The sequence below is a fragment of the Vombatus ursinus genome, unplaced genomic scaffold, assembly GCF_900497805.2.
Source record: "Vombatus ursinus unplaced genomic scaffold, bare-nosed wombat genome assembly UNPS02014818.1, whole genome shotgun sequence".
Taxonomy (NCBI): Eukaryota; Metazoa; Chordata; class Mammalia; order Diprotodontia; family Vombatidae; genus Vombatus; species Vombatus ursinus.
In genome coordinates this window covers 3,426,611-3,451,579 of record NW_020954596.1, presented here as the reverse complement: position 1 = coordinate 3,451,579, position 24,969 = coordinate 3,426,611, and the positions used below count along the sequence as shown (strand labels likewise).

At 50.3% G+C, this 24,969-nt stretch overlaps 3 protein-coding genes across 8 annotated transcripts in view; 2 read left to right on the top strand and 1 right to left on the bottom strand.

The window, feature by feature from the left end:
- Window positions 1-13,631, top strand: part of RTKN (rhotekin) — a 17,265-nt gene extending 3,634 nt beyond the window's left edge. For 4 of the 5 annotated variants that reach the window (XM_027836077.1, XM_027836079.1, XM_027836081.1 and 1 more), the window contains 11 exons: window positions 5,631-5,830; window positions 7,844-7,905; window positions 8,098-8,151; window positions 8,289-8,406; window positions 8,604-8,825; window positions 9,200-9,294; window positions 9,404-9,510; window positions 9,848-9,958; window positions 11,287-11,455; window positions 11,812-11,916; window positions 12,865-13,631. In XM_027836077.1, coding sequence (XP_027691878.1) covers window positions 5,631-5,830; window positions 7,844-7,905; window positions 8,098-8,151; window positions 8,289-8,406; window positions 8,604-8,825; window positions 9,200-9,294; window positions 9,404-9,510; window positions 9,848-9,958; window positions 11,287-11,455; window positions 11,812-11,916; window positions 12,865-13,229 — 1,608 coding nt within the window. In that variant the 3' untranslated portion in view covers window positions 13,230-13,631. Of the gene's footprint in view, window positions 1-2,078; window positions 2,207-5,630; window positions 5,831-7,843; window positions 7,906-8,097; window positions 8,152-8,288; window positions 8,407-8,603; window positions 8,826-9,199; window positions 9,295-9,403; window positions 9,511-9,847; window positions 9,959-11,286; window positions 11,456-11,811; window positions 11,917-12,864 lie in introns of those variants that run through there. The other variant, XM_027836080.1, reaches the window with a different exon arrangement.
- A 138-nt stretch (window positions 13,632-13,769) lies between these two features.
- On the bottom strand, window positions 13,770-18,310 carry WDR54 (WD repeat domain 54). 2 transcript variants are annotated; one of them, XM_027836399.1, is made up of 11 exons: window positions 18,225-18,310; window positions 17,875-18,063; window positions 16,967-17,189; window positions 16,687-16,749; window positions 16,454-16,520; window positions 16,290-16,343; window positions 15,969-16,096; window positions 14,660-14,760; window positions 14,397-14,559; window positions 14,144-14,218; window positions 13,770-14,019 (listed from the first exon to the last, which is right to left on the bottom strand). In XM_027836399.1, exons 3-11 carry the CDS (start codon window positions 17,186-17,188, stop codon window positions 13,888-13,890), a joined length of 1,005 nt encoding a protein of 334 aa, XP_027692200.1. In that variant the 5' UTR covers window position 17,189; window positions 17,875-18,063; window positions 18,225-18,310; the 3' UTR covers window positions 13,770-13,887. The 2 variants fall into 2 exon arrangements, with proteins under 2 accessions (XP_027692200.1, XP_027692201.1); XM_027836400.1 differs by lacking the exon at window positions 18,225-18,310 and having other exon boundaries at window positions 17,875-18,132.
- A 46-nt stretch (window positions 18,311-18,356) lies between these two features.
- On the top strand, window positions 18,357-21,563 carry CUNH2orf81 (chromosome unknown C2orf81 homolog). The gene is made up of 4 exons (XM_027836436.1): window positions 18,357-18,492; window positions 18,901-19,122; window positions 19,675-19,905; window positions 20,115-21,563. Exons 1-4 carry the CDS (start codon window positions 18,475-18,477, stop codon window positions 21,447-21,449), a joined length of 1,806 nt encoding a protein of 601 aa, XP_027692237.1. The 5' UTR covers window positions 18,357-18,474; the 3' UTR covers window positions 21,450-21,563.
- The last annotated feature ends 3,406 nt before the right edge of the window (window positions 21,564-24,969 follow it).

Here is a 24,969-nt window from a genome sequence, read left to right as displayed (position 1 = left end):
TATATCTGTAGACTGTATGAGAGTTGGTTTCAGTGTGGCCGCCCCAACCCCAGACAGCCATCTAGAGAGCAGCCCAAGCTATGTTCCGGTCACATTGTGTTGCTCACTGCCCTTTCTCCCACTCCCCACCCCCACACATTCTGGAAGTTGGATATTGGCATGTGGCTTTTCTGGCAACTAGGAAAGGGGTGAGGATTAAAAGGAGAAACAGCACCGTGGAGTGGAAAACAGGCACGTCACTTCCCTGGGCCTCAGTTACCTCATCTGTAAAATGAGGGCAGGGAGGTGAGGGGAGGTTGGGGCCAGGTGGCCTCTGAAATTCCTTCCAGAAAGAGCAAGTCTAAAGTTGACAGTGACAAAGCTGGCTGAGATAGGACAGATTAGGAGATGGTCAGAAGCATGACAGCCAGTGGTTGTGTGCACAACCTGGGGCTGGGGCTGGGGCACAAAGGGAAGCATGGGGCACAGGAAGAAACAGGCTTGGGGAGTCCAATCTTGTACATGCCCATTCCCCTCCACCCACTGTATATCCAAGAGTCCTTCCTTACCGGCTGAAATCATATACATCCTGCTGACCATCTCTTCCTTGCAATCTAACCCCTCGGGAGTTATGCTTACCATCGAAGCCTAAGAAAATTACTGTTAAATTGAATTGAATGACTTAGAGCTCCTTTTTCCTGCATTTCTATCTCCACCAAGGTAGGGGAGAGTGTGGAGAGGGACTTGTGAAAGGTACTTGTTGGACAAGAAGACTGGAGTGGGTGGAATTAATCAGGAAAAGAAGACAAATTCTGGAGGTGACTTTAATGTTCATTTGAAGGAGGCATAGGAAAAACATTTACATATAGGCACACATATGTCACCAACCTGGGTTTGAGCAACTTATGATCTTGAGCAAATAAGATCTTTGAGCTTTAGTCTCCTCCTCTGGAAAATGGGGATAGTGTTACCTGCATTACCTGCCTCACAGGGTTGCTGTGTGAAAAGTTTTATAAATCTTTAAGGTACCATAGAAATGTGACCTAGTAGTTGTATTGTTGTATGTGGAGCAGCTGGGGCAAATGATGGAAGGGATGGGGTGGGGGGGGGATCATCCCAAGGAGGATCTGAGTCAAGAAACAGAAGACCAAAAGTAACAGTACTAGAACCCCGAAGGGAGCAGTCAGATCTGAAGCTTGGGGTGCTCCTGGGGGACCACTAGAGACTGACAGCAGGGAGTCTGGGAAAAATCTAGGGAAACTGCATTTGAGAACCTGGTCTAGAAGAGGTAGTCCGTTGTCGAAAAGGGGAGCTAGACATAAATTAAAAAAACAAGATTCCTGGGTTCTCCTATACACATGGGGCAAAGAGTGAGGAGGCACAGGGAAGCAAAGATAATAGGATGCTGTATTGGCAGCAAAGGAGAGCAGTCATTTCTGATGTTGGGCTGAGACTATGGTCTATAGACCTTAGAAAGTCTGACTTCAGGGTCCAAAGTGGAAAGCAAAATGTACAAGTTGGAAGATGTTTTTCCCCTTCTTGTTTGCCCTGGGTAAGAGGTTCTTTGTACTACCGTCTTTCCCCACTTCGAAGTTCTTATAGGTAACGAGTAGCAGCAGGTAGAACTTTGCCCATGGATCTTTGACTTCTTTAGAGAGGAGAGGGTGAGAGTGGATTTGCAGCAAGCATTAGGTGAGGGGCTATCTCCTTAGTGGCCTACTGCTACAGCCCTCCCTTCCTCCATTTCTCCTGGTGGGTTACAGTGGCTGGTCTGGAACTGAGTATCCAGTTCCCCTAGCCAGGGTGGAGATGGGGGGAGGTGGAGCTTCAGGGCGTGGCCATCGTGGGGAAGGGCGGGGCTTGGACTGTCGGCCAAATGTTGTGGATGGGGGCTGCTGCATTTGAGGAGGGGACTGCCTAGACCCCGGGATGATGGCTCTGTGGCCTGAGAGAGGTAAAAGGCTGGACATATGTCCCTGCTACCCTGGACTCCCCCCGCCGCAACTGCTCTCGCGTCGGATTGGAACTGATGTCACCGGAGCTCCTGAGCTCTGGAGGCGTGGGGAGGACTCGGGAGCATTGCGGCTGAGCCTTGCTGAGCTGGCCCGGCGCTGGCCCTCCAGCCTGCAGCTCTGGTTAGCTAGGTCCGCACTGGTCCTGACCCGGCCAGTCGGAGCCCGACTGGGCCAGAGCCGGCGGCGGAATGGATGGAGCCGAGGAAGGACGAGTAAGTGATGCCCAAGGGAGAGACATTCCGGGAGGGAGACTCCTGAGCCTCGGAGCCCGTCACTTCCACTAAGGGTCTTGTGGTCTGTGCCTAAAGACACAGGCGTAGGAGAGAGGCCCTGGGAATAGACCCGTGTCGTAGATACGAAGGGAATCCTATTCCTTTCCACACGCCCACACACCCCTGCATAGCCCACCGCTGCAGAGTGCTCGAACAGCATGGCCAAACCCAGGGCAGGCAGGCGGCTAACAATGACACATGGGTAAATCCCAATGGACTTGGGGGGACCTGTCTCCCGAAGGTTTTCCCGGAGAAGGACCATTAGAAAGGTACTTTATTTGGAGAGGAATGAAAAGGGAGAATTCAAGATAGAGACAACGCGGGTGAAGGGGGCTGGAGGAAATCAGTAGGTAGGGGACTCAGGAAAAAATATTGGCTTAGCCGAAGTAAAAGAAGCTGAAGTTGGGAAGATGGGGGGGGGAGACCCTGGGGCGCATAAATCTGAGCTTGAAATGTCTAGCGGAAGGGACTGGCTTGAGGGAAGAAATGAAAGTAGAGGTCAAGGAACTCCATAGGGGGAGAACCCTTCTCTTCCGTTAGTTGCCCGCCTAAAGTTTTGGGTGTGGAGAGCAGTATGAGATGGAGATGGGGAATAAGGACAGCATAAGAGGTGAAGGCTGAGGGATGATCTTGTTTGGGGATGTTATTTGGACTTGCTCAGTCACTCAGACCAAGATCCTGGGGTAGTGTGCTTAGCACTAGCATTAGCTTAAAAAAAAAACCCAAAACCAACACCGTGAATGGTTCCCCTCTGGCTGTGGGATAAAGGCATACAAGGTCCTCACTTGCTGCATTCTGCCACTACACCCCTATAGAAAAGTCTTGGTCCAGGCAAACCAGACTCCTTGCTTGTTCACTTCCACAAAGTTCCTTCACCAGGAAACTGGTCTCTCTCTTCCCTCCTCCTGTCAAAATTCTAGCCATTCTTCAAGGCCCAGCTGAAATATTCCCTCTTCTGTAAAAACTTACCAGATTAACCCTGTTAACGGCAGGCTTTTGATTACCTCCAAATTCTTATGGAGCTTTGGATATTTGTCTAACAGACCTGTGACATACTGCCTTCTGTTGTAGTTGTGTGTGTGTGTGTATGTCAGGATCTCCCCAGGAGAACAAAAAGCACACTTTCCATGTTTTTATAGCTCCCATAGCACCCAAATACAGTGAGTTGTACATAGTAGGTGCTTTGTTGGATGGATGAATCATCTTGCTTATCACCTGGACCTCAATGTCCTCATCTGTCAAGTGGGTAGGGTGTTCTCTAAGCCCCATTCTACTCTAACATTCTATTATTCCTTGCTACTTTAACCAAGCCTCCTGCTTTCTCTCCCTGATCCTCCTATATTCCTTTCATCTATATTGCTTCACTCTCAATTTTTTTTTTGGTACATATTGCTCTTTTTCCCTTTTTTTTTTTAATCTCTTTTGGGATGCAGACCTAGTAGTGGTAATACTCGGTCAAAGGGTATGCATGGTTTTATAGCCCTTTGGACATAGTTCCAAATTGCTCTACAGAATGGTTGAATCAGTTCACAATTCCACCAACAGTGCATTAATGCCCCATTTTCCCCACATCCCCTCTACCATTTGTCATTTTCCTTTTCTGTCCTGTTAGCCAATTTAATAGATATGAGGAAGTACCTCAGAATTGTTTTCCCATTATCTAACTTAATCAAAAGATCTGTGGTTTTCCTACTTTCACTTCCTGAGATGAATTTAACTAAGATTCTCCCCCACCTTCTTCCAAATACAGAACTGGGCTCAGGGTGGATGGGTCTTCTTGCCCTAAAGTTCTAGGTTCAGACTGACCTGTAGGTCAAATGGGTCAGAGGAGTCTATAGTGCCCCCTCCCACTTTTTCCCCTTCCTTTCCCCCCAACATATTTTAGGGATCCTCTCAACATTTCAGACCCCTTCCCACCCTTGTCAGATTTCAAATAGGAGGGCAGCTAGGTGGGGCAGTGGATAGAGCTCTGGCCTTAGAGTCAGGAGGACCTGAGTTCAAATCCAGTCTCAGACACTTGAAACTTACTGCTGTGTGACCTTGGGCAAGTCACTTAACCCCGACTGCGCCCCCCCCCCCCCACACACAAAAGATTAAAAGTAAGAGATTCCCTCCTTTCATGTAGTTGCCCTCTGGGTCTGGCATCCCACAACTACCTTCATTCTGTGTTACAGGATAGCATATGTCCTTTGTGGCAATTCCCATGATCTTTTCAGTGGGTTTAGCCTCCCAGCTAGAGTGTAAGCAGATGAAAGTTCAGTCATTTCACTCTGTGTTTGACTCTTCATGACCCCATTTGGGGTTTTCTTGGCAAAGATACTGAAGTGGTTGGCCATTTCATTCTCCAGCTCATTTTACAGATGAGGAAACTGAGGCACACAGGGTTAAGTGACTTGCCTGAGGTCACAGAGCTATAGTAAGTGTCTGAGGCCAAATCTGAACTCAGGTCTTCCTGATCCTGGCCCACCTCTCTATCTCCTGTGCCACTTAGTTGCCCTAAGCAGATGAAAGGGGCATGTCATTTCTTTGGAGACTCCCCTAGAACCCCACTAACCCTGAATCAATGTTTCATTCATTCAACATTATTTGTGTGTGGTTGGGTACCTAGTGTACGCAGTGTAATATTAAAAAAAAAATTTTTTTTTTATGGTAAGGCAATCGGGGTTAAGTGACTTACCTAGGGTCACACAGCTAGTAAGTGTCTAGTATCTGAAGCCGGATTTGAACTCAGGTCCTCCTGACTCCAAGGCTGGAGCTCTATCCACTGCGTGCCTAGCTGCCCCGAAATATAATATTAAGGTCTGAAGATTCACAGATAACTAAGACACAGTCTATTCCCTTTTCTCCAAAGTCTTACTCTCTAAGAGGGGGAGATAAGGGAGCACTTAGGATAAAGGCACTGTGTGATGTGTGCATAAGAGAAGTACTCAGAGATCATTTTCTGCCCTTGAAGATGTCTCAGCAGAGCGTGTGGCCTTGGAGTCAGGCTGTACCATAAAGGTTTAATAGAAATCAATAGGTAGAATTGGGAAGGTAGGTTGGAATATGGTATTAATAGATTGTGGAAGGCCTTAAATGCTATAAGCAATGGGGAGCGACTGGAGATTTTTTTAAGCAAGGCGAGGCTTCTCTGTGCTTTAGAAAGATCAGAGCAATGGATGAAGACCCTAACTTTGGCAATGTGTTTAGGACAGATAGGAGTAAGGAGAAAGAGGAGGCAGGAAGACATATTTAGGAGGCCATAATGACAGTTCACTATTTATTTAACTCAATTTCTCCCAGGGCCTTCCTTGACTCTAACATTAGGGGAGAGGGTAGGGGTGTCCTGCCTCTCCAATTTTACTAGTTATGTCTCTTCTCTCAGGATACAGAGCTGCAGCGGAAGCTGGACCACGAGATCCGGATGAGAGAAGGGGCCTGCAAGCTGCTGGCTGCCTGCTCCCAACGGGAACAAGCCTTAGAGGCAACCAAAAGCTTGCTGGTCTGCAGCAGCCGAATCCTCAGCTACATGGGGGAACTGCAGCGTCGAAAGGAAGCCCAGGTGCTGGGGAGGACAGCAAGGCGGTGAGCAGACGGGGTGGGGGGAGGGGTGGCTCCTACACAAAGCAAACACTGTCTAGAACCAAAAATGCATTTAACCAATACATAATGAGTGTCAGCCGGGTGTGCGGTGATGTCCAGTTGACAAAGAGAACTGAACTAGATGGACTAGCATGGGGAGTCTGAGGCTGACAAGGAGAGTTTGGTGCATGTGGTGTCTGGGAGCTCCAGGACTGATGGAGGGACCCCTCTAGGATGACCATACTCCAATGCCTGAACAACCCTGTACCCAGAACCGCATCAGGCATCACGAACTGGTTTGCTCATTGACTGTGACATTATAAGACAGGACTCCCCACAAGCGCTCCCAGAGCGGCCCTGAACACAGAACACAGTTCCATGGCGATGGATACGTGCTAAGCAAGGAGGCTGGTAGTATCCCCACCAGCTCTTGACAAGAATGTTAAAGGGGGTAACTGCAAGAAGGGAAGATGGCGGCCTTTCAGAAACACTTGAGCTTTGGGGCCTATTGGAATAACCAGAGTGGTAGGGGATTTAGTGGGGAGGCTATCTGTGCTGTCAAAGATTTGGGGTCCAGTGTTGGAGAAACACAAAGCTGCTCCAAACTGAAGACTACAGACAACAGGGCTTGAAAGAGACTGGGTCCATGCAGTGCACTTTCTGTATGAGAGGCGTCAGGGCACCGTGGATCAAGGACTGGCCTTGGGGGGAAACTGGAGTTCAAATCCCACCTGAGATATCTACTAGCTGTGGTGACTAGCTCAGTTTTTCCTCATCTGTAAAATGGGGGGGAGGAGGGATAGACTACTGTATATGGCCTCAAAGGTCCTTTCCAACTTTAAATCTGTAATCCTAGTTGGTAAAATTTGGTGAGCACTATAGGACTCCAAAGTATTGGAGATAAGTGTTGATGGGGTGAGGGTGAGGGGAAAGCCTTAGCGTTTAGATCACTGTAGTGGGAAGCTGATTAGCCAAAGGGCGTCGAGAAAAGGTACTAGTATGGTAAAGGAGAAGTTGGCATGGGAATCAATGTGGGATTTTGACCTGAAAGGGATCTAGTTCAACTCTCTAATTTTAAAAATGAAGAAACTGAGAAAGGTGAATTCCCCCAGGTCCCAAAGGTAGTAAATGTTAGGGCCAAGATTCCTACCCAAGGCCATTGGAAGTTCTAACTGCCAACCCAGAGCACCACAGTCCCTTGGAATACAGCGGCAGGTCATCGAAGATAAGCTTCAATGCTTTCCCCGTCAATCAGCCCACCAGGAGTTCCTTATTAATTACCTGATGTGTTTCTCTATGCTCTTCCCTCCCAACCCTCCCCCACCCCCACCCCAAAATACATGTCATCTATATATAAAAGGGAAGGGTTAATGGGATATGGAGGGTGGGGAAGGAGATGGGTAAGGTTAGTTGATTGATTAGAAAAAAACCCTGATATTTATAGAACAATTTTGAGTTTGGAAACTTCCTACTTAAGACTCATGATACTTGTGATGTAGGTATGATGTATATTATTATCCCCCTTGTACAGCTGGGGAAACTGAGTCTCTGAGAAGCTAGGTGACTTGCCTCTGGTCATAGAGCTGGTGTCAGAGAGCAGGATTCAAACTAAGGTCTCTCTTACTCCTAAATTTGGCACTCTTTTCTGCCATGGAGGAAGGGACCAATAAAGCAAGATTATTATTCTTAGAAGGCATCTGTGCCAAGGAGTGTGTATGTTTATACAGGACTCTGTAACCATGTGCATATACAGGGGTGGAAGCATATTAAGTGATCACTGGCACTGATGATGGGGTTGATGAGTACATATCGACCACTGAATAAAAATTTCCTAGGGCCATACAGCTCCTTGTATTTTATCCTTTGGTTGCCCCCAATATCTATCATCCTGGCACAGGAAGGAATGCTGGGTATCAGGATGATCCATAATCCCTGTGTTTCTGGCCAGGGGCTGGAGGGGGAAAAGGAGAGGTGTTTAACTACTGTAACATGCTTATTTCCTCCCCTGCACCCAAGGCCTTCAGACACTGGGCCCCCCGACGAACGCTCCCCATGTCGAGGCACGATTTGTATCTCTGGTAAGGAACCTCTGGTTCATCTTCACTGACCCTTTACCTCACCTCATCCTGGCATCCCCTTCCTTGACTCTCCCTGCACACAGGCTCTGTCCCTGGGGCTAAAGAATATTGTCCACGTGAATATATTTTCTCCTGGGGCACCTCCCTTCTTCCCGTGCTGTCTCAACCCACCCTGGGTCCCTTCTCCTCTAGATATCCGAATCCCCCTCATGTGGAAGGACACAGAATATTTCAAGAACAAGGGAGGTAAGTCTCATGGACTGCAATGTTTTCCCTGGGGAATGGGCTGGGTAAAGACCCCAAGGACCCTATCTGCTCTGTTGGTGGGGGTTCCTAGCAATGTCTGTCAGTCCCTATTTGACTTTTGGCTTCTCTACCTTCAGACCTACATCGATGGGCCGTATTCTTGTTGCTGCAGCTGGGAGGGAACATTCAGGACACAGAGATGGTCCTGGTAGACAGGACCTTAACCGACATCTCCTTTCAGAGCAGTGTTCTTTTGTGAGTTCTTAACCCACTCATCTTTCCCTACTCTCCAACCCAGCCCTGATCCTTGGGAGAGGGGCCCAGGGTATGTCTCTGAGGGAAGGCAGGATATGGGAGACGCTGTACGACTCCTCCCCCTCCCCCGTAACTCTCCTGGGGTCTCCCTAGATTCCCTCCAGACCCCTTTCTCACCTCAATCCCATCTTTTGCAGTACTGAGGCAGGACCAGACTTTGAGCTGCGGTTGGAGTTATATGGGGCCTGTGTAGAAGAGGAGGGAGCCCTGGCTGGGGCCCCCCGGAGACTGGCCACCAAGCTCAGTAATTCTCTGGGCCGATCCTCAGGAAGGCGTGTTAGGGCTTCATTGGAGAGTGCAGGAGGCTCTGGAGGTAGCAGTGCGGCCAGCCCCATCCTGCTCCCCACTCCAGCTGTGGGGTAAGACATTGTCTCTGGGCCCTGTGGTTCTCTCCTGTGGTCTCTGAGCCTTTCCCTGGGCTATCGTGGAAGAAGGGGAGAGGCATACTACCAAAGAACATTGACATGGGGGGCAAGGATAATCATTTACAAATATTTGTATTGCCCAGGACGTGTCTAGGTGATTCATAGCAACGTGGGCCAGGCTCAGAGTGGTTTCAAGAGGCCTTGGAGGGTGGCGACCCTGGAGTGGGATTTCTAGTGAAAGAAGAAATACTTCAGAAAGCCCTCAGTGACAAGGGAAGAGGAGAGCTGTTTCACCCTGTGGTCATTTGACTCCTCCTGCCTTACGATCTCCACTCTTTCTCTCATCTGTTTCTTTGTCCCTCCCACAGGGGTCCCCGATACCACCTCCTGGCCCAGACCACCCTGACTCTGGCTTCGGTACAGGACGGCTTCCGCACCCATGACCTCACCCTCACTAGTAATGGTGAGTGAGTGAGGGTGGATGGGGGTGAAGTCTAATTCTGGATGGAGAGAAGAGGGGCCCAGTTAAAGGACCCCCCTCCCCTTCCCCAATATGACTCTGTTCTCTCTAGAGGAAAGCCCAGCCTGGCTGCCCCTGTACGGCAGCGTGTGTTGTCGTCTGGCAGCTCAGCCCCTCTGCATGACCCAGCCTGTCATGAGTGGTACCCTCAGGGTACAGGTGAGGACAGGGAGGGACCAAAGGAGGTGGGGAAGGAGAGAGGAGACAGTTGTGTAGAGGGACTGAGAGACAAGAAGCAGGAAATGTACGGAAGAGAAGTGTTTTTAAGGAAAAAAGGCTAGAAAAGAGGATCGGGGTGTCAGAACAGGATCTGTGGGATCAGAAGTAGGTAAGTGGGGAAATCAATCATCACCTTAAATTCAGGCATAAATGAGACAGAGTGCTACTGAGAGGTACCAGGGTGAGGGGTAAGGTGGGATGGGAAGGATGGGGAGGAGGGAGGTGGTAGAAAGTGACTTCTAACCTTGGTTCTTGGTTTGTTTACCCTGGCCCATAGAGCTGGGGCCAGGTACATGGCATCCTGAAAGGAACAAACCTTTTCTGTTATCGACATCCTGGGGAAGCCAGTGCTCAGGAAGATCCATTGTTCACCATTGCAATCAACAAGGTAATGATGCCAGCTCGGGGACCCCTAAGCTTTGGGGGGCCAGGGAGGATCCTCAGCAGAACATGGGAGGACACCATTTCAAACCTCTGAAGTGGACCTTGGACAGAAAGGGGGCTCCCGCTCACATAGGCCTTACGGATGAAAACTGCCCGGCATCGACCCCAGACTGCAGGGAGCCTGACCTGCCTCCACTCAAAACAGCAGAACGGCTCCTGGACATGGGGCCACCCAGCAACGCTCTGATTGCTGTCAACCAAGCTCCTCTGGCCTTAGATCCCACCCAAGACGTTTACTGTGTGTCCCGAGGCCTCGGCTTCTTCATCTCTGAAATGCCCTTTGTCCTTTATTTAGAGGTCTCCCTCCCTTCCTCTTTTCTTCTTGTCCTTTGTCTGTTTCTCTTTCTGATTCTCTGTCAGTCTTTTAGCACTTAACCTTACTCTCTTAGTGTAGTCTTACTCTTCTTTCAAATTTTCCTCCCTTCTTTCTGAACAAGGGTTCCTTAGCTATTTTAAGCCATGGTCCCTTTTATTTTTTTTTAATTTTTTTTTTTTTAGGCAATTGGGGTTAAGTGACTTGCCCAGGGTCACACAGCTAGTAAGTGTCAAGTGTTTGATCTGAGGCTGGATTTGAACTCAGGTCCTCCTGACTTCAGGGCCAGTGCTCTATCCACTTTGCCACCTAGCTGCCCTTCATTGTCCCTTTTAGCCATCTGGTGAAACCTATTGACCTCTTCTCAGAGTATCGCTCTACAGCAAAAAATAAAGCATGTAGTAAACCAGTAAAGCACAAAGTAAACCAGTTATGTTGAAGTGCAGTTATCAATACATTTTTTTTCAATATATTTTTTAAAAAACAAGGTCAGGGACCCTAGGTTTTAGAAGGACCGTATTAGATACTCAGTTCAGTGGATCTGTCTCCCACTTTCCCCTATTTTTCCTTATGTTTGGCTTTATCCAGCTCTATCTTTGGCCTATCACTTTCTGATGTTTTGTGAAATCCGGGCTTCAGTTTCCTTATCTGTAAAATGAAGGGATGGAAGGGGGTTGGATTTCATGTTTGCTAGGGTCCAGGATCTCAGTCTTAAATTATTTTGTCCATCAGTTGTGTGAGTTTTTTGTCATATGTCTTCCCTTAGCCTCGGATCCTGTCTGGCCTTAAGGTCACAGACCTCTCTGGTCATAGGAGAATTGGCTAGTAACTGATTATGTCCCCACCTGGCGGGGCCCTCCATGGAGGTCACCTGGAAAAGAGGGACTAGGGAGGAAAGCAGGGAGGGGGAAGGTGAATCTGACACGTGGGCTGGACTTGAACCTCTTCCCTTTCCCCAGGAGACTCGGGTCCGGGCTGGGGAGCGGGACCAGCCCCGGGGGGCACCCCTCACCCTCAGCATTAGTAACCGGTACGGGGGGGATGAAGTGACCCACATGTTGCAGATGGAAAGCCGGGGGGCCCTACAGCGATGGATGGAGGCCCTATGGCAGCTTTTCTTTGACATGAGTAAGTGGGTGTAGGGTGCTCCTGGGGTGGGGTGGAGTAAGGGGCCTACGGGGCTCCTGGGAGGCTTCATAGGTTGGCTTCATGGTTCGTACCCGCTTCTGTGACCTCTTATGGGCTGGGGACGGGCGGGGCAGGTCCCACAAAACTCCGAGAAAGCTCTGAGTAGCAGGAGAAGTTGTAGGGCTGCAGTAGTCCTCGTCCAAGTCTGGAGGACAGCCTGGAAGCGTTCTGTTAGACTGACATGCCTCTCTGACGAGTGATTGGCAGGGAGGGTTTATTAGAGAAAGAAGCCAGGGTGAAGGCTAGGCACCCAGTGGACCCACCATGGCCTGCACCCTCTTTCTCCCCTCCTGTAGGCCAATGGAAGCAATGCTGTGATGAGCTCATGAAGATAGAAGTCCCTCCCCCACGAAAGCCACCCCCTGTGCTGGCCAAGCAAGGCTCACTCTACCACGAGATGGGTAAGGGTGACTCCATGCGTGGGAACAGGAGGGAGGTGGGTGCAGGAGGCCCAGAGGATGAAGGCAGGTAGATGGCAAAGGGTCCCCAGGCTTGAGCACGTCATCTTTGAGCAGAAGTGATAATTCAGTTCACTTCTCCTTCCTGTCTGGCCCACTCTTCTCACTCATTCACCTCCAGCTGTGTCCTGTCCTCAGACCCACCTACCTCCCCTGCCTTTGACTTGTTCTTGGAAGACCCACTACCTTGTCCCACTGTCACCTCTGACCCTCTTCTCAGACCCCTTTCCCTCCCCCACTGTCACCTCTGCCCTCTTCTCAGACCCCCTTCCCTCCCCCACTGTCACATCCGACCCTCTTTTAAACCCACTCCCCTCCCCCACTGTCACCCCTTACCATTTTCTCAGACCCACTCCCCTCCCCCCACTGTCGCCTCTTACCATTTTCTCAGACCCACTCCCTTCCTCCCACTGTCACCTCAGACCAACTCCCCTCTCCCCTCTCCCTCCCAGATCTGGCTTTCTCCTCCTCCGTAGGCCTGTTTTCAGACCTCTCCTTCTGCTCTTAGATACCCCCTAAAATGGTTTCTTTCCGTAGGGCTCTTCAGGCCTTTCCCTTCCTAATGTCGTCTTTTCTGTCTCCCCTTCCTCATGCTGGTCTTGTCTCCGGGGACTACTTCCCCCTTTTCTTGGTTTCTCTGGGCCTCGCCACCTTCTCCCCCTCCCTCCCCTCCCTCAGCCTTGGTCCCAGGGGGCCCAGGCGAGGGACTACTGCTCCAGGATAATGCTGTATCAGCCGAGATCCGGGCTCTGCTCTCCTCCTATTACAGCGACAGGTGACAGCTGGCCTGGTGGCTGGGAGGGGGTCTGGGGGGTTGGGATGGCACAGAGCATGTCTGGGGCTGAAGCTCTGATGTGTACCCCCCCCCCAAATCCCCTCCTGGTGCTACAGCTATTGAACCTCTAGATGACATCGCAGCAGTGACGGACATCCTGGCCAAGCGTGAGGGGCCCCCCCTGGATGTCCCCCCGCCCTGGCTGGCATTATTTACTGAGAAGCTGTCCACCTCAAAGCTTCCAATCCACGCACCCCGAAGCCCTTCTCCACCCCGGGCCTGCCCAGGCCCCCGAGCCACCCCCTGGGGCCGGCCCCGTACCCTCTCCCTGGACGCTGTTCCCCGAGGCCGGCCCCCTCTTCCTCCCCGCTCCAGCTCCAGTTCCAGCTCGGGCTCTGGAAGCCCTGCCCCCCGACAGCGGTCCCCACCAGGCCGGGGTTTCCGGGCAAAAGCCCGCCCCTGGCTCCAGTCACCTGTGTGAGGGGTTGTAGGAGGGGGTGCTACTGGAAACAGGGTAATGCTGGAAGAGGAAATGCCTTCTGATGTCACTCAAAGGAGTGATGTCAGGGCAGGGTCAGTGGTGCCACTGATGAGGGTCTTGGGATGGCCACCTTGATGCCTGGCTCCCTTGGTGGGAGTGCAAACCCCTCCCTAACTGTGGGGCCACCACAAGGGGACCTTGTCCACAGCTGGCTGGTGGACCCCGGCCACTTCCTGAGAGAAAACTGGAACACCCCCAGCCCAACTGCACTATCCCCCCTTGGGCAAAAGTGAAGCCGGCAGCCCTTCAGGTTCTGGAAGGAAGGAGCAATAGCTCCAGAAAGGGCTCCTGCCCCCATCGCTCGCCCCAACTCGGTCATTAAAGTCTATTTAATATCGTGGAGTTGAGCTTGAGTGTCATGCTGTGGGAGGGACGGCCAGCTCCCGGGCTTCTATAAACCTGACTTCACTTCTGGTCCCTCTGTGTAAAGTCCTGTAGTTACCTCTCTTAAGAAAAAACAGACAGAGAGGGGTTGGGGGTCCTGTCATACCTTTATATACAACAAATGTCAAATGGGAGGGGAAAGCCCCCAGTACAAGCGGGCTCAGAACCTGGGGGCAATGTCAGGCAGTCCTGCCTCCTCCTCTTCCTCCTCTCCTCACACACAGCTGTATCTTAGGATCTCCGCCAGGTCATAGCCAGTCACGGCGAAGGAAGAGCCCCTAGGGTCACAGAATCGGGCCCCACACACTTGAGTGTCGGTCACACATTCTGCATGGCAGTGTTCCACCTGGAAGAGGGGGAGGGAGGGTTAGGGCTCTGCCCTTGGGGGAAGAGAGGGCTTGTGTGCTCTCTGTGGGGCCCGGAGTGCCAGGATATTGCCCATTGTGACACTGCCTGGGCATGATACAGACCTCAATGCAGCCACTGTCTGGATTTCTGCTTAGCTTCCAGATATGCACAAAGGAGTCTTCAGCTCCAGAGAGCAGCTGTAGGAGAGGGGAAATGGGGCTAAGGGGCTGACAGGAGAAACCGTGGTTTGTGCACACGGGGGATTAACCCTGGGGTGATCCCCAGGAAGATGCCTCTATCAAGGGTCCCTGCTGAGACCTAGAAAGAGGTTCTCACAAGGCAGTCATTGATGCTACAGGGCCTGGGTAGACTCACCTTGCCTGCCTCAGGTGCCAAGTCCAGGGCGCAGATACCACGGGCATGGGCATTGATCTGGACATGCAGGGCCCCTGAGCTGGCTTCGAAGATGCGGATCTGCCCATCCCCATAACCAGCAGCTACGGTGCCTTGCCACAACCGGACTGAGGGGCAGGGAGTCCTGGGGAGATAGAGGACATTGGGTTGGCCTTCCCAGAGCTCACCTCCCATCTAACCTCTGACCCACCCTGATCCACCTCCCCATCTGGAGCCTCCCATACCCAAATCCTGAGATTCGGGTCAGCAGCTTAAATTCTGGCCCTGACTTCCAGACACACAGAAGGCCTGAGTCATCGGCTGTCACCATATCAGCTACACAGTCCTGAGGGAGGATAGAGAGTAGGTCACCCCCAAAGCCATCTCCCATCCAAGGGGCAGAGAAGCATCTGTCAACCACTGACCACTGGTCCAGTGGGCTCTGGAGGTTGGAAAAGGGATGCACTGTACTGATATCCAGTCTTCTGGATACATCGCTTTCCCAGCCAGACTCACAGCAGCAATACCCACCTTCAGAACTGGGCTCATAACACTCCTGGAAGGTGCATATCGTTGTCCCCTTTGGAAAGTAACAATGAGGCGAAGAGAGAAAAGGACCTAAAAGAGGCCTCTGGGATGAGGACCCAGGTTTCCTGAACTGTAGACAATCAGTTTAAAAGTACTGAGCTTTCCCCCATCCCCAACCTGAGGTGGGCTCCACTCTGTGCCAGGCACTGTGGGGGAGACAAAGTCTAGCCATGGTTCTGACAGCTCACGATTGGGCTCTTCACCTTTGTCATGTGACCCGTTTAAAAACATTATTCTGTGAAGGAACCCGTACGGGTGCTGAAACCATACGGGTTCCTTCTCAGAATAATATTTTTAAACGCATAAAATAAAATGGAGAATTACTGAAGAAACCAATTATACTTAAATATGGTTATCAAGATATATGTATTTTTTTAAGTTTCCAAACCTCCAGGGTAAAAACCCCCTGGTCTATACTGGGAGACAGAGGTGTCCTATGACAACATATTAGGTGCTAAGTTGCAGAACACTGACACTAAGTGAAAAATAGCCATTTCTAAGAGAGATTGTATAAACTGCCTTGTTGGTAAATGTGAATTCTTGGGGGAAGGTTGGATGAGAAGGGTGGGACATGAATGGGGTCATCACCCTTCCACAGGAAAGTTTTGGAAAAGCGAGAGAAGAGATGGCAGAATACGAGCGCTATTGGACTTGGAGGCCGACCCCTTCCTTCACTCTACAGATGGGGAAGCAAGAGCCGGCCTGAGACGCAGCCTGCCCAGCGTGCCACCGCTATGAGCTGTTCAGCAGGAGCAGAACCCGGCTCGTAGGCCTCCTCATCCAGGGCTCTCTTCAGGGAGAGGATGTGTGGCCTAGCAGAGAGGACGCTGCATTTAGAGTGAAGAAGTGCCGGGTTCATATCCCAGCCTGGACGTTTACTGGGTGAGCCTGAGCTCTCTTTCTGTGCCTGTTTCCTCGTCCGTAAAAAGCCCTGGGATCTTCCCTCCCCAAGGCAGGGTCCCTTACCTGGCCCTGAGCAGGCTCTGCTGCAATGTCTGTGATTGGCACCCGGTGCTCATCTAGCTCCTCGCTCAGCACAATGTTGGGACCTTTGGCTGGGACATCAAACACCAAAACCCGACCAGACCACGTCCCTGTGGCCAGGACCACAATGTACTTCAGTGGATGTCTCTAACCATATCTCTCACCCTGACCAGGCTTCCACTTAGTTCCTCAATTAACTAAGCCCCCGGAGCCTCTCCTACCACTGAACTCACCAACGTGGCCCCTGCATCCCACCCTCCACACCCAGACCCCTTACACGTCACCTCCCCAAGGCCTCCTCACCCACACAGATGTAGTGGCCACTGGCAGCAATTCCTCGGGCAAACAGGGCCTGTGCTGAGATAGGAAGGTCATCAGCTGCCTCCCAGGAGTCCAGTCTGTGCCCCTCTCTCTTCCCTCCCAGCTCTCCACCTAAACCACCCAGACCACCCCCTGCCCTGCAGTACCTGGGGGGGCATCACCAGAGTCCAGGGCATGCCAGTAGACCATGACAGAGCCATCTGACTCGTACATCTAGAGTGGGGGGATGACAGAAGTGGAACTATGTTGTAAGAACAGGTAAAAAGATGAAGCCATGGCTCTTGGGGATGTCCCCATGCAGAACTGTTGGGTCAAGTACAAGGGACAGGATGGAGGAGGGGGACCTGGAAGGGACAGAAATGGCCCTTTGCTTGTTCACCTGTATGCCTCTCTGTGAAGTCAACACTAGTAACACCCGGAAAGGCAGGACACACCAGTAGGCCTGAGGAGAAATCGATGTGGGTGTCAGAAGGAAATATTCACAAGCAACAGGATACTAGGGGGGTTTAGAAGAAAAGACATTAACAGGATGAGCAGACACAGCAACCCGGGGTAGGAATCCCGAGAGGAAGGGGCACATGTCAGCATCAGGGCATACCCTAGAAAGAACCTCTCTCCCTCAGGAGGGTTCAACTTCTCCTCTGGGTCAGATAACTCACCTGGGTGACCAGAGGAAAGCTCAGCCCAGCCCCCTCTTTCGCGTGCAGCTGCCGCTGGAACAGAGGAAGGCCATCAGAGGCTGCACTGAGGAGCTGGACATTGGGCCCGTGGACCAATGCAAACTGGGTCAGCCTTGGCGCTGGCACGGACAGCACACAAAGATTGTTGTACAGGGCCGCTGGCCAGGCCCGCATGGAGACAGGTGGCTCTCTGCGGTACATCCTATGGGTAGAGACACTCGGGTTGGGGGGCGGCTAGGACAAGCGGATATGGAAGGGCACTGGGAGGTCAGGTAAGCTTTTAGGGAACACGTGAGGATTCACAAGTCTGAGAGGCAGGGAAATGCACGGGGACATATGCATACAAATACAGTGGACACCGTGAGGGAGGTGGGGGAAAGAAGGGAGAAAGGGAATAAGCACTTCTGTACCGCACCTACTATATGCCAGCCACTGTGCTAAATGCCTTACAGATATCAACTCACTTGATCCTCACAACAACCCTGGGAGGTAGGTGCTGCTATTATCCCCCATCTTACAGCGGAGGAAACTGAGGCTGACAAGGGTTAAGTGACTTGCCCAAGGTCACACAGCTAGTAAGCATCTGAGGCTGGATTTGAACTCAGGTCATCCTGACACCAGGTCCTGAGTTCTACCCACTGTACCACAAACCTGGGGGTGATGAGGGAATCTGAGGGAGACCTGGGACAAAGGGGCAAGAGGTCTGCTTGGAGTATGGCGATATGGCGAACGGGGCGGGGTCAAAGAGGGGTGCAGGGGGGTCTGTATGTTTTATTCCTGGGGCAGTTAAGTGTCTGTAGTTCATGGGCACTGAGCACCAGCGGAGGGGACCCGGGAGCACCGCCACCCTTGGGGGCCGCTGAAGCGGAAGGACACGGGCGACTGACCTAACACTGGAGCGGGGCGCTAGCGCGCGGAGGGACACCGGGATGGCTCACACTTGCGCAGTAGGACCGCAGAGGGACACCGAGGCTGAAGGGGACCCACGACGCCGTAGCACCGGCGCTGGTGTACCTTCGACCCACGGGGGTCGGGGCTTACAGGAAGGCGATGCGGGAGCAGGAGCCTGAGTCAGACTTGAGGAAGGGGAAAGGGGGAAGGCAGATCAGGGCCCACACCGCTCCCACCAGACCCCGGATGCTTCCCTGCCTCCCCTGCCCGGGTTAGACATCCCATCCAGACCGCCCCACTACTCCCCTCCCCTCCCCCCCCACCCGGCCGCGGCACCGCGCCTCACTCGGCTTCTCAGTCCCCGCATCCACCGCCGCCATGGAGACGACGCAGGGCACGCCCGCAGTGCTGTCTACGTCGCATGCCAGGCCGGCCGCGACTCAGCGAGAGCAGGGGGGCGGGTCTGCGCCCGGCACCGCCCACGGTTGCCCGGGTGACTGTTCGGCAGCATCGGTGGGGGCAGTTAAGCTAAGGAGACTAAGGTGGAGGTCCGTAAAGGAAGCCCCAGTCCCACTAGGCTTCAGCGGCGGCTATCCATGGCTCATGAAGGCTCGGTGAGCTCCGCAGGCTTCTGGGAGTTTAGGAGCGGCCTAGGGCGTCTGGCCAGGGCCACAGACCTTCTGTAGTCACAGAACGGGCCCCTTCCCAGCCTAGTGTTGACCTCAATGAGTATTACAAGTAGTACAGCGGGAAGGAGTATTAGAGATGATGGAGACCAACAACCTCTTCATCTATGAATGCAGGGGAGAAGAGGAGGGTTGCCCAAGCCTACTCAGGTGTGCCACAAAGCAGGGTGGGGGCTGATTAGGATAGTTTGGAGTGGAGTGATACCCTCCACGAGGACCCCTCTAGAGCCTACCCACTTGACAAACCTGTGAGAACCAAATGGGCTAATAGGGCTTATAGAGCTGTACAGAAATGTCAGCTATGACTATTATTAGTAATCATTATTCTTCCTACAGAGAGCCGGCAGAGACCGAGGGCAGTCCAGGGCCAAGGCAGAGAAAGTTCGCCCCCCTACAGTGCCTGTGCCCCAGATAGAAATTGTGCCTGGCCGTCTGAACGAATCCGAATGGATCTCACTTATGGGCATTGAGGAGGGTGAGGATGTGGTAGGGGATGTCTTGGCTGAACTGCTGGCCCGTGTGATGGATGCTGCCTTCAAGGTCTACCTGACCCAGCAGGTGGGCATCTACTCTCCCTTTGCCCACCAGAAGGAGTAATTATGACTGATTTTTTTTTTTAGACAATTGGGGTTAAGTGACTTGCCCAGGGTCACACAGCTAGTAAGTGTCAAGTGTTTAGTCTGAGGCCAGATTTGAACTCAGGTCCTCCTGACTTCAGGGACAGTGCTCTATCCACTGTGCCACCTAGCTGCCCCTGTAACTGATATTTTTTAATAAAGGTTTACAGGTTGTAAAGTATTTTCACATATGGCATCTGTCATTTGATTCTCACAGCTATCCTAGGAGGTATGTTGGTAACAAGTATTGTTATCACCACTTTAGAAATGAGGAAACTAAGGCTCAGATTAAATGATTTGCCCATTATCACACATCTATTATTCAGCAAATGTTTTATTACATTTATTATAGATCTAGGAAGTACTAGGATTTGAACCCATGCCATTTGACTCCCAGGTCTGTTTTTTTAAGCTATACTTCTGCTACTCCTTCTTCCTCACTCTCCCAAGCCCAGTAATACTCTTTCTTCTGCCTTCCTTTATTCCCCCACAGTGCATCCCATTCACCATCAGCCAGGCCAGAGAGGCCATGTTGCAGATCACTGAGTGGAGATTCCTTGCGAGGGATGAGGGTGAAACAGATGTGGCTGAAGACCCCACATGGGGGGAGGATGAGGAGCCTAGGGCCAGCACCACAGACACCTGGGCTCAAGGCTCTGTGCCTGTGCTGCATGCGCCTTCCCCTGCTATTCCTACAGGACTCGAATCCTCCTCCCAACCTGAGGTAATGCCTTCGCCACCTTATTCCCCCTTAGTTTATAACCGACGCCAGAACTTCTCCAGCTTCTTCCCATCTAACCTTCCCCTCAAATCACCCCCCCCAGATACTCCCCTAATGGCTAAACCCCTTCCTAGACCACCTCTTTGATGATGTAGAAATGAATAGCCTCGCAACGCCACAGCCCTCACTATCCTGTTTCCTCCCCCCACCAGGGCACTGAGAGTGGGGATCAGCTCTCCATGTATCAGAAGACTTGGATTTCAGTCCCTGAGGATCAGAGCTTGTCTTTCTGGGAACCTCCTGAGTTGAGGCCCACCCCAGGTCCCCCTCCAACACCAGAACCCTCTTCACATAGCCCCCAACACTTTGCCCATCCCTGTCAAAATTCAGTCCCTCTCCTGAGCAGTTTTCCTTCTCTGGATCTTTCCATATGGGAGAGTTCCCAGTTTTCTTTGGAAGTGGGCAGCTCAGTGAGCCCACATCCTTCTCTAGATGTGTCCATATGGGCAAGTCCTCAGGCATCCCTAACTTCACAGCCTGGTTATATTCCATCTCTTTCACAGAATCCCCAACCCCCTTTCCATTGCACTGGGGGCGGGGACAGCTCAAGCCAAGTGAGGGAGACAGGTTTACCTTCCCCCTACTATCTGTCAGTGCCTCTTCCGCCATTCCTGGCTAGCCCTCCCTGGGGCCTCCCCAGAGCCCAGCCTGTCCCAGCCCCCAAAACTTCACTAACTCCCGCATTGCTCCCTGCTGCTTCTGCCAAATTCATGCGCTTACAGCAGGGGCGGTCATACCTAGCCTCGGGTCTGGTGTATGACCAGATGGGACGGATCGTAGCCATGGATCCACTGGATCCTACCCGTCTGCCACAGCACCACATTCAGCCCTTGGCCACAGTTTTGGCCGCTGAGGCAGAGGTCCACCCAATGGAGTCCTACAGGGGACAAAGGAAGCATGTCAATTATGGGAACAAGTTCAGATTCCAGCTTCCCAGTTGCCCCGGACCCCGCCTCCATCCTGGTTTTCCCTTCCCAGCCCCTGGCTTTGAGCTGCCCCTCCAGAACCAGTGCTTCACTCCTCTGAAGTGGGGGTCTAGCATCCAGTGGCCTTATGGATTAGAGGGAGAAACAGATCTGTTGCAGAGGCAGCCACTAGGTTCAAGTCTGATTCCAGGGGCGGGGTCAGGACAGATGCCGAGGTCTGATCTGAGTCTGCTTCCTCACCATGGTTCAAGAGTCCTTGAAGCCACCTCCCAGCTGATATGGAAACCTTCCCAACTGCTGGACTCGATGAAACTGAAGGCTCATGTGAGCCTCTGGAATCCAAGCAAAAACATGCACCGAAGTGGTGGTATTCCTTCCCACATGGAGAGAGAGCAGACCCCTGATCCACTGCCTAAGGAGCCTTCTGAACAGCAGCCCATCCAAACCCATGCACTTAACCCTCAGGTCACTGTGGCTCAGCTGCTGAAGGGCTCTCCACCCAAAGTTCGGGCCCTTCCCTCTCAGGACACAGTCAGCACCACCCTCCCTAAGGAGTCCTGAATGAAGAAAGGCTGTGAGTCTTACCATGACGTTCCCACCCCACCCAGCAACACTCTGAAATCCAAATCCCCACTGCGCCTCCTTCCTTGCAATAAATACTTGTGGGACCCTAAATGTTAGACTGATGTATCCCTGACCACTATCCCGATAATCCCTCCAAAAGAGGATCACTCTTTCATGTCCAAAGGCCCTCTAACAAAGACATTTTTCTCCACTCCCTGACTTTAGATAGCTTCCATTCAGATGGAAAAGATATTCCCTCCCTGCCAGGGACCCTCTAAATGAATGCTGGTACATAGGGCCTCTTCTTTCAGAGAGAGAGAGAGAGAGAGAGAATATCCCAAATTGGGATATAGAGAGAGTATCCTGTGTCCAAATGTGAATATTGGCAGACATGTTATTGTCAGGGATAAGGGATTCTTTTGAAATCACTCCACCACACAATGTGCTAATCCTCTGGGCTGTGAAATGATGGGTTCTGAAGAAGGAGACACCCCCCCACTGCTTTTCCACACACAGCCATGAGGAGGCTAAAGACTGAGAGGAGAAGCACTCACACTCCTAGGAAGCCCCCAGACTGAGTCAGAGGTATTTCTAACACTGGGAAACCCTATTTCTGAGAAGGAATCAAAGACTGAGTTGGAAAGTACCTCAGAGGCCATCCAGACAAATCTATCAAGGCAGGAGTACCCCTAACATCCTTTTAGGGGATGTTAAAGGACAATTCAGCTTTTACTTGAAGACCTCTAGAGAGGGGAGAATCTACTGACTCATTCCACTCTGTAATCTGAGCAATGTTAAGAACTTTCTTCCTTGACATCAAGCCAAAATCTGCCAATGCAATTTTCACTTGTTTATAGTTCTGTCCTTTGGAGTCAAGATCAAGGCTATTTGCTCTTCTATACTAGAAGTCTTCCAGCACTTGAAAAATGATAAGGTCTATTTCCTTCAACTATTCTTATATGGTATGAACTGTGCTATTCTGTGTTGTCTGATTCTGGATACATTTTAGTTTAACAATGTGTTTTCTAATATATGGCCCCCAGAACTGGACTGCAGACATGGTCTAACCAAGCCAAGTGGGCTCTTTCTGTGTATTCTAGACACTAGGCCTCTCTGGGTAGCTTAGGGTTGCATTAGCTTTGCTAGCAGTTATGTCTTGCTGTTGACTTATCTCAAGTCTAGGTCTGCTAAAATAACTAGATTTTATACTAACTGGTGTCATAACTCCCCTATTTAAAAAGTTTTGTTTATTCTAATTGGTGTTTTTTTTTATAGTTTTTTTTTACAGTTATTTGCCAATGTACCACCACCATGTTGAGTCCTTCCTTGTGCAAAAGACAAACAGTTAAGCCAAGCCTAGCCACAAATCAACTGTGTGTGTCAAAAGATACAGTATTTTTCTCCTGTAGTTGCCCTCCCTTACCCCTGTGTCTACAGAGAGGAATTCTCCAAGACCAAGATTGTGGTAATTTGTTGGAGTTTGTTTTGGTTTTTTTTTATTGTTTAGGTAGGTATTTATGTTCATCATTATTAAGTCTCATCTTAATAGATCTGGTCCATCATTCTAGCTGTGGAGATCTTTTTTCGATCCAGATTTGGACATCAAACATGTTATGTCTACTCATCTTCCCAACTTTGTGTCATCTGCAGATTTGATCACCACAGTGCCTTGTACGTAATAGATGCATAACATCTGTCAAATCTATGTCATCATCCAAGACACTGATAATACGATGTAATATGGGGTCAAATACAAATACCTAGAGCATTTCACTAGAGGCCCCCCACCAAAGTTGACAGCCTGTCAATGACTCCATTTTGGGCTTAGTCATTTAGCCAGTTCTGAAAACCTCCATGTATGATATGGAGTCCACCACACCTCTCAGTTTTGTTACAAGAATAGTGTGATATACTTTGTCAAATGCTTTGCTGAAATAAAGCATATTATACTATATGTATACTAAGTTTGAAGCATTTTTCTGATCTGCTTGAAAGGAAAAGGAATCATACCACATATATAAATATTAGCAGGCAGGTGGCAGGTACACATTCAATTAGTTGTTTGGGAAACAGAATGACCCCATATTCAGATAAAAAACAGTAAGATCTTACATAATTACATTGTACTCATACCTTCCACTGACCACTTGCTCTGATTATAAAAAGTTGCTATAAAACAAAAAGCAGGGATATGATTTTTTTTTTTTTAATTTTTAGTGATTTGGCCAGGGTCACACAGCTTGTGTCAAGTGTTTGGTCTGAGGCCGGATTTGAACTCAGGTCCTCCTGACTTCAGGGCCTGTGCTCTATCCCCTGCGCCACCTAGTTGCCCCCTGGACATCATTTTAACAGCATAAAACTGGTCCTTCAGGCCTAAGCCTAAGGTCATGGAATGACTCAACACATACATGGCAGGATAAAACATCCTTAGCTCTGATGACTAAAGGTAAGAATCACAGCTGACAACCAATCACACAATAACAATTCTACCTCATAGCCAGCCTCAGGAATATCCAGGTGGAAAATACTCCTGTTTGAAAAGAAATAACACAATGGGAAAACTGAGCCAAAAGGATCTTACCTTCAGTATGCCAAGGTTGTTCTCTTGACTTTTTCCTAGGTACAGACCACCTGTAACAGTTCAGAACCACAGTCCCTCTGAGTAACTTGTGGCAAATCTCCCTAATGATGGATTACTGACTTAAAGATTTGTCAGACAACTGTACCTGAATTCAAAACCAAAACGATATCAGCTACAGTCCCAAGAACTTTTACCTCAAATGGCAAGTTTCACAAAGCACATCTTAGGGCTAGATAGAATAATTTTTACTCATGATGTTACAATAAGCAATAAAAGTTTTATTAGTGCTCTCACACACAAGAGATTTCACTTAACATTTCATTTTTTTCTTAAGTTTAACCCTGGTGTAAAGATCAGTCATTAGAAATCACTTCTATAGTATACCAGAGGTGGGGAACCTGCAGCCTCAAGGCCACATGTGGCCTTCAAGGTCCTTAGGTATGGCCATTTGACTGAGTCCAAGTTTTACAGAACAAATCCTTTTATTAAGGGGATTTGTTCTGTGAAGTTTGAATTCAGTCAAAGAGCTGTACTTGAGCACCTAGAGAGCCACATGTGGCTTTGAGGCTGCAGGTTCCCCATGAGTGGTATAAACATACTTGTAAATTCTCAGTAACCCAACTTCATTTTTCAGGAATTCCATAACCCATAACATGTTATTTTCACAGGGCTAATAGTCTTGCCCAAACAGATAGTTTCCAGGACCCTGGCAATTTTACAAAATAGGAGAAATCTTTTCTTTGTACACGCAGTTGAATGAGATTGGTGAAGACCCCTCATAAAATTTAAACTTAAATGAGTAAAATAAGGTAAAGACCCCTAATAATAATATATGTATACCCAGGATCTGAAATGAACAAAAACAGGATGTACTAAGAGGATACTTGAAGGAGGGAGAGGCAGGTAAAACTATGTAACGATTCTGTAATTTCCACT